Source organism: Planococcus citri, chromosome 4, assembly GCF_950023065.1.
Source record: "Planococcus citri chromosome 4, ihPlaCitr1.1, whole genome shotgun sequence".
Classification (NCBI taxonomy): domain Eukaryota; kingdom Metazoa; phylum Arthropoda; class Insecta; order Hemiptera; family Pseudococcidae; genus Planococcus; species Planococcus citri.
Window position 1 is genome coordinate 49,990,388 of NC_088680.1, and position 13,785 is coordinate 50,004,172.

A 13,785-nucleotide genomic window follows, 5' to 3' on the forward strand; every position below is an offset into this window, starting at 1 on the left:
ATTCAACCCATAAAAAAATGGAGACAAAATTCATCATTACCTTATACTTATAAGCAAACTCGAATCGAAAATTACCCCTTAGAATAAATTCCATCAATTTCCGGTTCACAGTACTCGAAAAATAACGTCAATCGAGTCGAACCTATCTACCTACTGCATTGGCGATTACTCATTGGCGTTCATTCGCTCTCTCAAGTGTAAAAATAAATTACACATTCAACTCGAAAAAATTCGCCGACACCTTTTCTTGTTTCGAGAGCTATTTTTGTATTATTTTGGCGTTTTGGATTCTTTTTTTCTCTTTATTTTAGCCGTAAAAAGTAATTAGACGAGGACGCCATCTGGCGGCGACGTCGTACCAGTACACCTCGTCGCTAATAATTATCGCCTTCTTTACCGCGTACATTTTAAAAACCATTCGCATTCTTAGTTTTACTTTCTCCGCAATCGGGCCAATTCGACTGTACGGTTTTCGTAATTCGTTTATTTACCTATCATTTTTCTTTTGTTCTTTTACGTATACGCGAGTATATTGATCGTTTCGATTTGACCGCTCTTTCGAGTGAATTGTACGTATTAATTGACGCGCGATCGGTGTATTAATTCGATTCTGATATGAGTGAACCTGTAGTATTCGAGTCTTTATCGGACAGAGTTAATAAATTCAACGAAAGAGTAAACAAACACATCGAAAGTCAAACTTTGAATCCATTTTCGGGCAGCTTTAAGCCGGGGTCCAGATCGCCTTCTCCTAGGCCATCGTTTTCCAAAGATGAATATGGAAAGTAAGTGTTTACTCGATTTTTTACGTGTTCAATTAGATTATTATTCGAGAGTGATTATCGATATAAGCTTGATTTAATTAATGAAAGTGAACCGTCAGTTGGACACAATTTTTAAAATCAAATATTGGATTGACTTCGGCGAAAAATGTTTTGCTCGATGTTAAAATAAGCCACAAATTGGTAAAAATTTTAAAGACTTGATTTCGTTTTTTTTAAAAATGAAGTGAAAATTTCTTCCTCTATTTATGGTGTTTTTTAAAAAATTACTTCCCAGCATAATTTTTTTTATTGGAAAAAAAGTTGAAAATACTCAATTTTGGAAAATTATTTAAAAACCAAAAAAAATGATCGTGTGACTCAATTTAAAATAATTTAGCTATCTAATACGTAAGAAATTTTATCTACTAAAAAAAAAACAAAAAAAAATGAAAAAATGTTGAACGAATTAGATCATTTTTATTTCTAATACCTACCGAGCAGTATTATTTCTCATCATCACGGTAGCCTTCCGCAAAACCTCTCAATAAGGAATAGGTAACTTTTTATCGTAAAGGAAACACGATCACTTTGACACGATTCAACATGAAACGTGAACGAACCCTATAAATTACACGAGCACCAAGACCACGTTTTTATCAAATATGCATCACGATTTACGAGTAATTAGAGTTCATTTACAATTGAGATTCGTTGTTGCCTTATATGATGTAAGAACTTGAGAAGCAATGAGAAGGGAAAAAAGTTTCCTTGATCGAATATATTAAAATGTAGGTACGAGTATCTCGTATCTGTTCCTAATTTGACGAGAAAGTAAAACAGATAAAATCTAATTCAGCGAGGAAAAAAAGTACTTAGATGTTATTTTACTACCTCATAAAATGTGCATAGTTGAAAAATAAAATACCAAAAAAAATATCGAAAATGAAAAAGTAACCTGCAACAATCAGCAATATTCTTTGATTCGAAAAAAATCTAAAGCCATTCAAACATGCTTTAAAAATGATAAAAAAAATAACAAAAAGAAAAAATTAAATATTTTGTCTCAAAAAAGTTCTTTTTTTTAATTTTGAAAATTTCATCACTGTATCTGAGGACACGTGAAATTGAACTGAAAAGAAGAGGGAAGGGGGAGGGGTCTCATCAAAATATGTAGGTACTTTCTGAACTGAATTTTTGAACATTGAAATGAACAGTCAAAAATCGAAGCCTGCAGTTGTCCAATTTAAAACACCCTAAAAAAAAAATTACAGAAAATTTCGAATGTCGATTGTTTTTATAAAATTTAAAAAGGTAAGTAAATGAAATGAACAATGCTCCCAATTCTGATAAACTTTTGGGAGGTCAAAATTGATCAATTTTTGATTCTTAGAATTGACAATTTTTTGGGTGTTGAAATTAGACTAATTTTTTTGGTTTCTTACAAAAGTGAATTTTTGAACCTTAAAATTGGTCAATTTTCTGGTCCTCAAAATCAATCAATTTTCAATTCTCAAAATTGGTCAATTTTTGGCACCCAAAATTAGTCGATTTTTTTTGAGTCACCAAGATATTTTATCAGTATTTTGGGTCATTAAATTTGATCAATTTTTATTCTCAGAATTGATATTTTTTTTGATTGTTTAAATTCAATCAATTACTTTTCTAGTTTCCTACTTGAGTGGATTTTTGATATTTAAGATTGGTCAACTTTTGGGTTCCCAATTTTTAAACCATCGAGAGTGGTCATGAATTTTTTAATTCACAAAGTTGATCAATTTTTCAATTCTCAAAATTACTCAATTTGTTGATCCTTGAAACTGATAAATTTTATAGCCCTCATGATCAAACAATTTTCAATTCTCAAAATAAGTAATTTTCAATTCTTAAAATTTATCAATTTTTAGGTCCACACCTTCAATCAACTCCTTGATTTTCAGAATAATTAGTCAATTTTTGATGTTGAAAATTTTCCAATTTTTCAATCTCCAAGTACGAGTAAGAATGGTCATGATTTCATGAATTCTATGTCTTGAAACTTGAACAATTTTTTGAACCTCAAAATAGGTCAATTTGTAAGTAACCCTCAAAACTGGTTTAGTCCGCAAGATTTGTCAATTTTAGATCCTCCAAGTTGGCCAATTTTCGGTTCACAAAATTTGAAAATTTTTTAGTCTTCAAAATTGGTTAATTTTTTGGTAGTCTTCAAAATTGTCAGTTTTTGAGCTTCAAGAGTGATCATGAATAAATTGTCCTAAGAATTTGTAAATTTTACAATACTCAAAATTGGGCAATTTTTTGATCTTTAAAAGTTGGTCGTTTTTAATCGTTAAAATTGGTCAATTTTTTAATGCTTTAAGTTAATTTTCTGATCCTCAAAATTGTCAATTTTTCATACGTACTAAAACAGGTCAATTTTTCAACTTCTAAGACTGGTCATGAATTATTTGGTTCTGAAAATTGGTCAATTTTTTAATCCTTAAAATTGGCCAATTTCTGGGTTGTGGGATAAGGTGGCAGGGGAGGGGTCAGATGATGAAGCACGTCATGACGTCAATAAATACACTCAAAACCTTTAAAAACTCTCCATTTATGTTACTCTACATTCAAATTTTTCAAAAATATTTACTTCAATTTCGAGCACCGTTTGTTGAAATGAGGATGAAAAAAAAGGTCTTCACTCGAGCTTTTGCCATGAAAGATTAGTTTTGAAGTTTTAAAATTTCAATAATTGATTTTGAATCAATTAAATTTACATTTATTTAGAATATCGATTTACCTACTCCTTCGTCTTGCCCCCCCCCCCCAGCATTCATCGAGCAAATTTCAAAAACCTTTCATGGGGGGGGGGGTAATACCAATTTTTAATTCATGGAAAGATAAAATTTTGCAAGAATTGCAAATATTTCCCCAAAATTGTATTTTGAGCATTTTTGAAGAATTTAGAGCCCCAAAATTGGATCATAATTTTCCGGGAATTTTGAAAGTGTTTTGCAACTCATCAAAATGGGCTAAAATTTTTCAAAAATTACAAATATTTTGACAAGCTGTATTTTAAGGATTTTTGAAGAATTTTGAGCCCCAGAACTGAGTCATACAATAAACGTATTTTGAAAAGGTCTTTTTACGATCTAGGTATTCAACCATCACTCAAGAAAAAAAACAAATTATTATTTTTTTTCAAATCAACTTTTTTTACTATGCTTAACTTCTAACCTCGAATTTATCTAATTATGATAAATTTAAATTTTTCAACGACATTTTTAAAAAGTTTTCGAGACAGGTGCTGAAAAATTACCCCAACAGACCAAACTAGACCGCCATTTGAAAATCCATTCCCATATTCCTTGTAAATATACCATTTTGTTTCGATGTCGTCATAGACCAATTCATTGAGTAAGGGTGTTCACGCAATTCACCCCTTCTAAAATGAATTTCCGACTAACCGTTCTCGTATATGTACAATCTGCATCGCATCCACGCATTTCTAAAAGACAAGCGATATAAATCGAAATTAGCAATCTTTTTATTCAACTTGCCCCATACTACGTATTTCCTGATGTAAGTACTATACGTCTGTGCTCGTAAAATGGCGCACGACGTGGCGTCTCGTCGCGTCGTCGTATCCGCTTCTCTTGTCTTTATTCGAAATGCGATTTAGGTAGCTACTCTCGCATGCATTGAACTCGGTCAGTGTCAGTTGAATGTACGTTCCATGTTAAACACAAATAATTCATTATTTTAATACCATTCTTACTTTCAGGCCAATTGCCGGCTCGATGACAGAACAACGAGGTCGTAAAGCACATACTCATATATGTCGTGAAATCTTGGAACTATGCGAAATAATTTACGATATGGGCCAATACCAAGCGAAATACAGAGAAAAAGACGACGACGAAGATGAACCGCAGCAAGAAGAAGATTCGCCAGTTATTGTCAGATTCGGAGATTTATTCCAGGTTAGCCGGATTTTTCTTATACAGTTACATACCTAGATGTAGGTAATGCTTGTCGACAAAGTTGACATTTTTCAAATACTCGTCATCAGGGTATAGGTAACGAAAAAAATCTTCACTTTCTATTTCGTCGAGTTGAAAAATTTCATCGAATGTTCCATTCTTGGAAAGTGAAAAGTATATAAGGTCCCAGTGGCAGTATCTCGCATTCGTCAACTTTTACATAAACATAAATAATATTAAAAAAATTCTCGTTTTGCTTTTCGTCGTCGCGTTAAATGAACCGTTAAATTAACGCAGTAAAAACAATCCTTCGACATACCATACCGAACCATCGAACATTTATCATAGCGTGATTTTAATTCGCCATCCCAAAATAAACACCGGTGACCATGTAAAGACGCTTTTATAAGCGCAGATTTACTACATGAAAGGCGCAACGACGATTCTCATTCATAATTTTCATGGCGTTATTTACGATGGACGCGACGGCGACGGCGACGGACGATGTCTGGTAAATACCTCGTAGCTCTGTAACTAACGTATTTGGAGGCCATTTAAAATAGAATTGTGAAAAAGCTTCATTCGCAAACAAATTCTTGGTCGCCGAGTAGCGAGTATATACGAACTAATGAGTAAAAAATTGAGTAAACTTTGACGTAACCGGAAGAGAAGAGCGACAAACTCGTGAAAACTTTCGCCCACCAGTTCGATAAACGTCAATGGGGTATTTTTAGATCGAAGTGAGTACGTTGGTCTAAATTTGGAACTCTGGCGGCACACTATGTTCATTCAAGTGGAAATTTTGTATTTTTCGATATACTATCCTACATTCTTCTCAAATTGTTTCAAGGTCGAGGGTATTTTTGGATTCTGATGTTACTTGATGGAATGTGTTGTTGAGATTCGTAAACAGCTTTTGATAACGTTGATTTTCCAGTTTATAGATAGGTATTGATGAAATATATCTGTAAAAATTCGAAACAACGTCTCATTAGAAATCACCTCAATACTCAAAAATGTTACCCAGTACCTGCGTAGGAATATTAAGGAAGAAGGAAAAATGAAATTTCACGGTCTAGAAAATATCAACGTGAACTTCCTATGAGAAAAAAAAGCTCTTAAAAATAGTTTCTAAAAGAATGCAAAATATCTTATATACTTAGGTGTAGGCGTTCTGCCAAATTCTTCGCGATAAATTTTTTGGATGCGATCCATCAACAATATTACATGCCATGAGTCTGCAAAAGAGTACAAATGTCTTGCAATGTACTCAACTCGTTATGGGATACAATTGTTTTAATGGTCGTTTTCGTCGTAATTATATTTGAAACTTTGAATGGAAACTTTCTACAATGAAAAATAAATGATTAATTGACGGCTAACAGATGGTATATGTACGTACTACGTACGATTAACATAGTAAATTTTAGTTTACTTGAAAGGTCAACTAGATCCTTCGGTATATTGATTCATTAACGCAATCAGTCAAAGTAAATACTAACCAATGATCAGATTTTCATCTTCAAGTCGTACAATGCAAAAGAAACGAATCCAAATCTAAGAAAACTAACGTACAAAGTACAATACATCGCAACTGCATGACTCGTTTTTTTAAAAAAAGAAAAAAGATGAACTAGAACCACACACACACACATTCACAATAAACGACGAAGGAAAAATATTCCAAATATTTCACACGTAGGTACACCTAACAAAGGTAATTACTATTTGGCCAAATAAAATTACGCATCCCGATGGTTTTTCGGCCAACTGCCAACGTGTAGAAAAGATCTATCACGAAAAATCCCATAGAACCGGCGCACGTGTTTTCGAATTTCAAACCAATGGCTTGTTTTTGTTTACACAAAACGTATATTTTTTCGATATGTTTTGAAAGAGGAAAGCATTTCGGTGATAAATAACAAACCGTAAATCTTTCAATGAATCTAGCTCTCGCCACTGAACTGACCACAACATGTAGACTCATAGACTGAATAATGGCTTACTTAATTTGAGGAAATGCAATCGTTGTGACCTTACGCCTTACGGTATCTAAATTGAAACAATAAACAAAATGTGTGTATTCGAAATAGGAAATAATTTTCACTCGAACCATTCATATAGGAAGGCGTATTGAACGTATCAGCTCGAGTCAGCTGCGTATTCGCGGAAACCTTTTTGTTATGGGTTTAGGGTTATTCATTCATCTATATCTGCGTAACTGTCCGGTGACGTATTATGGTACCCTTTCCTTTCCTTTCTTCGGTGAGTAAGTAGTATATTTTGTAGGAATAACTACGCGGTTGTTGTTAATATCGCTGGCTCCTTTAGTGATACTTTTGTTCAAACTTGTATACACTGCACACTTGTAAGGGTTCAGCCAAGTTCTTGAAATTATTTCATTTTAGCATTATGAAAAATACTTACTACATCGTCGTGTACTTAGCACATTTAAATAGGTCGGCGTGTTATAATAGAAAATTGCGTATCATCGATAAAAATAACAATATTTACTTCATAATGCTCGATCTAACTCGATCTATTATGGTTCATAAACCATTCTCGTAATTCGTAATCTTGATACTAACTTAACCGATCTAACTATGCAATATACGAATTATGATTACCCACGAACCTGCAAGATGAAAAACAAACAGTTAAGTAAATAAGTAATCATAAATTAAGCATCACGAATATGAAACAATAAATGTAACTGTAGACATACTAGCATACCTGGTTGAACAGAGGTGAAAATAATTTGAGATGAAGACTGCAGACTAGAGACACCATCCACGTAGACTCACCGGATATCTTGCTTGAGGAAAAGATCCTTCATCTTCTGGAACAAAAAGTTCAGAATCGTTGTATTGTTCAACACTTACTTATTCGGAATAAGAACTTTCAAAGTCTCTAGTGGAAGAAAATGCAAATAATTAAGATTTCAATTACAGTTGACTGACCGAACTAACAAAAGAATCGCGAACCTCTCGACAGCCGACACATAAAGGAAAGGGATTTCATTACATTTACATTTACATAACAACACAATTGGAGGGATCGAGGACACTGGACAGACACGGACATTTATGTTGAGAATTGAAAAAGCGAAATCAACGATGAATCAGCCTGAGGATTGAGGAGTGAGGAAAGAGGAGTGAAACAAACATTCGTAGAATGACGTCACGTAATACGTCACAAACTGGAAAAACTAAAAACAGGTTTTGATTTTGGAATTTTCAGTTTTGACTTTTGTTGTTGAAAGTTGAAATAATCGAAAAAATGAAACGTGGGGGAGGATTTTCCAACTTTCTGTGGTAAGAAGATTTTAAGAATTGCATTCATTCCTTCATTCGTAGTTCAGAACCGTAGGAACAGGAGTCAGGAAGTCAAGAGTATAGAGTCATAGAGTCAGGTGTTTGAGGTGTTGTTTTGTCATTGATTTGCATGAAAAAGTCTTGAGTTTTGAATTCATTAGATAGGTAATGATAATGAATTAATGATTAAAGAAAAATAAAGGAAAAAACAAAAAACTTCATAATAGTATGTACAACACTGAAAGTGAAATGTAATTGAAAATGAAATGATTATGAACTGAAAACAAAACATGGAAATGGAAAAGTGAAAAGTGAAAACTCACAGTGATGTGGTGTAATTTTGGTTTTCCATTTTCCATCTCTGTCGAATAGAATTATGCATCAAAATTGCAGAATGAGGTATAGTTCAATTTCATATGTATTGTAAGGTATTTTAGCCTAGGTAAAATTTGTTCATTTCATTTCAATAAAAGAATAAGGAAAGATGGTATTGTATGAAATGGCAATCAATTAAGAAGTTCTGTGATGCAAATGCAGATTTTAAAAGTGTTTTTATAAATGCACAAAACATAAAGTAAAACTACCTATCATATTATAACTAACAGAATCAAGGAGTGAAGAATCTATACTTATCAAAAAGCTAAACACTACAATATTAACATTAAGACCAACTTAACTACATGATAAAAACGCTTTTCAACACGTCGTTTCACAATTTCTTAAAGTGACTTTGCTATTTTAACACAACTACCTACACAAATCTTGATAATTTCAATATCTATTTACTCAAGTACCAAGTAGGTAGGTATCTATTTGGAAATATTTCAGAATTCTAAAATAAAATGGCGAAAAACATACAAAAAATAGGTACTGAAAACTGGTCTTGCATGAAAGTATATTAATGAAAGTATATTTCTATCCAGGGGAAACTATAGTAAAATATGATTATGTTGCTCAGATTAGCAGACTGATTTGATATCCCAGCAGAAAATGATTAAATTTGCCTTAGATTAGATTGAAGTTTTTGAATATGATCAAACTGACCAGATCAGATCAGGACATTCCCTAAATTCAATACTTTGATTTAAGTTAATCAGATCAGAATTTTGATAGGATTGAATTAGTAGATCTGTTCAACCCATAGCAGATCCAATTTTTTCCCCAAATCTTATATTATATAGCCTGTGTGATTATTATCACTTATCACTTTATAAGTATAAATAGGGATATTCTTCGGATTAGTTCAATTTGACGTTTAAATGGAAATTGAACTCTTCGCGTTTTCTGGCACAAAAAATTACCTACTGATAAGTGATAAGGAGAAGAAATGGCAACTCTTACAGCTTACAGAACTTTTGCTGACAATCAAATACAATGTTTGACGACGGAATAAAATTAAAAACATTTGTTTAGATTTTGATTTAGGACATAGGAAAAAAAATGAATGAATAAATGAATAAAAAATTAAACAAACAAAGCTAATGTTTATTTTAGATTTTTTGCCTTGACTAGAGTATTGTTAAAAAAATAAAAAAATAAATAAAAGGGAATATCTACACAATAAGGAATTGATTTAGATTCAATTCAACTTTAATTACCTATATTCTGAGTTTTTTATTCTGAAATCATACAAAAATTGATAATTTTGTAGAAATTCCTCTGATCACCGATCATGAATCATTCACAGGTACCTAACATTTTTGAAAGACAAAACTTTCAATCAATTTTCGAATAGGTAACACTTATTATTATGTACTCGTAGATATGGTAATTTGTAAACTTGAATCAGATCCGCCAACATTCAGGGACGAAACTAAACTCGAAAATTTTGTATATTCTGCACCAATCCTCAATTATAATTTTACTAATCGAAGATGATAATTTCTTTTGTTCCAGATGTACACGAAAATCTCAGACAAATGCGTTGGCCTATTGATAGCAGCGAAAAAACGAAAACTCATATACTTCGAAGGAGAAATATTATTTCAAGTAAGCATCTCGCTCATTGCATTCGACAGAAATAACACCTAACCTATAGACCTTGCAAAAACAAATTTATTACATAAATTTATCCAAAAAAAACGAAACAATCTACGTGATAAATTTGGTATTGGTATAGATAGGTAACATTATTAACCCATCATATTCTTTGCTGCGGTTTGAAATTGAAACTTCTCGTCGATGGCATCGGGTCCAGGTATAGATATAGGTAGTCGACTTAATCGAAAATTCATTGCTTCTTTCGCGTCGATCGAGATTCTTTATTGTCCGAATGATGGATTGGAGTTTCTTGCGAACGTTTAACAATTATGACATTTTTACGCTCCTTTTCGGTATCGGTCTTGGTCGATTTACCAATCAGTTTCTCGGTATCTTCTTGATACATTGGAAAACTTCGTATATCAGGAGGCGAATTAGGATCATGATTTGGCATGATTTTTGATTAAGCTGACTTCTTCGAGAACTGAGGACTGAGAACCGAAGTGTGAAGTACGAGTATTTAAAAAATCAATTTATACGATTGCTTAGCATTTTAGGAGGATTAGCCTAGATTTTTATGAAAACATTCATCGTCGTTTGTATAGATATTTCAATTTAGGTAGGTAAATCTTTTCACTTTAGAAAATGCTACGATACGGATCAGCTTACATGCTCGTTAGTTGAAGCTTTGAATATATAATTATCTTTACGTTTACTTATTTCACTCTTGTACAGAGAGTAATTATAAAGTTTAACATGATTATAAGTGCTGTATGCAGACGATCGACAATGCTCGGATTAATTCATTATGTGTACTTATCTTTAAATCCATTTCCTTGAAATTCAACTAGTGGATAATTTATTACAGCGTGAAATCTATGCTTAATAGGCCTATGATAATTATTATGCCTCGAGAAACTCAACGAACCGTTTCACACATATGATAAAATCATTAATTACTGTCATTTTGAAGAAAAAAAATCAAAACGATTAAAATGCATTTATTTGAGTTGAGCGCATGAATTATGCTACATTTTCAGAAATTAGTCATCCATCATCCGTGTCCAAGTTTTTTTTAAAATTTTTTTATTGGGCCCATTTTGATCCAAATTGCAAAAACATATTTTTCAAATACTTGAAAATATTCGCAAATTGCTTTCACTATTCGTTCAACTTTCTCTAAAACTTTCGCACTTAAGCATAATTCTCATGAGTAGGTATCATATAAGTATAAGAAGCAATAACTTGGATCTGTCTTCTTCATCATGAGAAAAAAAATAAACATTTCTACGCGTAATGGTGTAATATTAATACCCACTTATAAATTAAATACTGGTCGCATTACAGAAAAATGTGAAATTATATCAAATGCGCCACGCGGTGTAGGTAATTCGCACAATTACACATTCATTTATACTAATAAACTCGTAATTATTATTATTACAGAGACGAGATGACGACGTTTTAATCGCTTTAATGAAACCGATCGAAGAAATCCGAGCAATTTTACAACAAGAAGCACCCGACTTGATCCCTCGCAACGTGCCTGAAAACGAGCAACAACAACAACAAACAAATTCGTGACAATTTTGACGACGTCGATGAATTCAATTCGCATCATACCTATAGAATTTTGTGCGGTGTATAATGAGATTGATTCCGGATACCAACTGGAGAAGCAATTTCGTGTAAATGTGTTCATAGGATGTTTTAAAATTCAAACAGGATTTCGCACGTGGAAAGCTCGTCCGGCTTTGGAGATATTTTTTTTTTCAATTCCCTTGAATGCTTTTACTGTTTTTGTATAGTTTTTTTTCTTTCTTTCTTTCTTTACGATTTGCTTTAGTTGTTAAGCGATGATTCGAGCATATACATTTCCATTGTTAGTAGATTAAATTTTTCAGTTATATTTGAGAATAGAATTTTTTTAAGAAGCGAGTCGATTGTTTGTTTATTTTATCGAAAGAGTGTAGATGGGTTACATTTTCATGGTACCTACTGAATTCTATAATTTTTCAACTTTTGGTGAGTTTTTCAATTTAAAAAACCCACGAAAAAAATTATTTTGTCAATTTAAAATTATTACTGAAATCTTGGAAAAAATTGAGATTTTATACAAACGAATTTTGAACAAAAAAATAAATTTTTAGCTACCCCAGTTTTGAAAAAAATCCTGCTAAAAAGGTCTTAAATTTCACTAGTGATCTTTTTGATCGATTGAGACAGAAATGGAATTTTTTTAATTCATTTTTGTTGATTCAAATTGAAAATTTGCTAGGTACATTAAAAAAAAAAAAAAATAGTTGTTTACATTTCTGAACTTTTGAATCGATTAGTAATATTTATGAGCTATTTTAGAGCCTCCAACGAATTTTTGAACTTTTTAGTTCTTGAAAAAACGATTAAAACGTGGATTTAAACCACAGAAACAGACTTCAAAAACTTGTGTTTCAAACTTCAATTCGATAAAAGTGGTCACAAGGATACTGACTGCTAGATAGACTGAGTCTGGGTCCTCTTTGACTTTTTTTTTGAAAACTGAAAGGAAATTCAATAAAAATTGTGGAGTTCTCACTTTAAATAAAAGTAGATTTGATCAATCGTCGCCAACAACTTTTTTTTGATTTTTAAAAGTAAATTTTTAAATTTGAAAACCCAGTAGATTCCAAAAAAATTCAAGGATTGCTCGCCTGTTGAATTTTATCTGGTTCGATGATGATTTTCAAAACCTGAAAAATCCAAAAATAACCTGGAGGCTCAAGGATTATTTAATAGAATTTTATCAAAAGTTTTTTTTTCTTAAATCAAAAATAATTTGCTGGAAAAAATTTTGCATTTGAAGCAGCAGAACATATGCATTTTAAGAATTTGTTTCACACAAAAAATTGGAATTTTTCAATTGAGTGTATTTTAGGTAGTTTAGGCATTTTTGTACTTGATTTTTGTACCATTGGATAATTTTGAAACTTTGAACATGGTAAGTAGGTAATTTTATTTTTGATGAAAAGCAATGGTTTGAGTAAAACGAGGCCAAAAATGTTGGAAAATTCATAATTCGAGATATAAAATGGCATCATTTTGGATTTTAGATCTGAAAAGTTGATTTTGGTGGTTTAAACGTAATTCCAGAAAATTTCAATTTTGGAAACTAAGAAGTAGGAAAATTGATCTGAGTGAATCGAGAGCAAAAACTTTCGAAAATCTGTAATTCGAGAAATAAAATAGCTTCATTTTAGATGTGAAAAATACTGATTTTGTTGGTTTCAACACTTTTTACATTTGAACAATGATTTTCAAAACAAATTCAATTTTGGAATGGAATAGTGAATTGGTTCGAGCAAGACGAGGGCAGATGCTTTCAAAAATTTATCATCCAGGAAATGAAATGAGTTTATTTTAGGCTGATTTTGCTGGCTTATTGAGCTTCATTTTTTTTTTTTTTTTTTTTTAGTGATGATTTCCTGAAAAAAAATCAATTTTGGAATAAAAAAGTGATGTTGGAAAATTAATCAATTCAGAAATGAAGCGACATTATCGTTGATATAGAAATTTGATTTTGTTAAAATTTCTATTGAAAATCCTTCCAAAAAAATGAAAAAATGAAAACGTCATGAATTTTTTTACAATTGAGCATGTTGAAAAATACGCTATAAAATAAATTTCAGGGTTCCAACTTCATTAGGAAAATTTCGTGGACATTTCAATATTTAAAAATCTGAATCTACTGAAGGCTCCAGAACTACTCAAAACGGTTCGAATGACTTCGAA

General features: G+C 31.9%; 1 protein-coding gene and 1 long non-coding RNA gene across 2 annotated transcripts; one reads left to right on the forward strand and one right to left on the reverse strand.

Annotated features, from left to right (window-relative positions):
• The first annotated feature begins 397 nt into the window (after positions 1–397).
• Positions 398–11,955, forward strand: LOC135845328 (actin-binding Rho-activating protein-like). The gene is made up of 4 exons (XM_065363820.1): positions 398–785; positions 4,525–4,723; positions 9,934–10,026; positions 11,464–11,955. The coding sequence occupies exons 1-4, from the start codon at positions 616–618 to the stop codon at positions 11,599–11,601; spliced, it is 600 nt and encodes a 199-aa protein (XP_065219892.1). The 5' UTR covers positions 398–615; the 3' UTR covers positions 11,602–11,955.
• Positions 5,284–6,430, reverse strand: LOC135845331 (uncharacterized). Its single transcript, XR_010558724.1, has 2 exons — positions 5,883–6,430; positions 5,284–5,688 (listed from the first exon to the last, which is right to left on the reverse strand). It is a non-coding gene; the product is annotated as an uncharacterized LOC135845331 (long non-coding RNA).
• Positions 11,956–13,785: the final 1,830 nt, after the last annotated feature.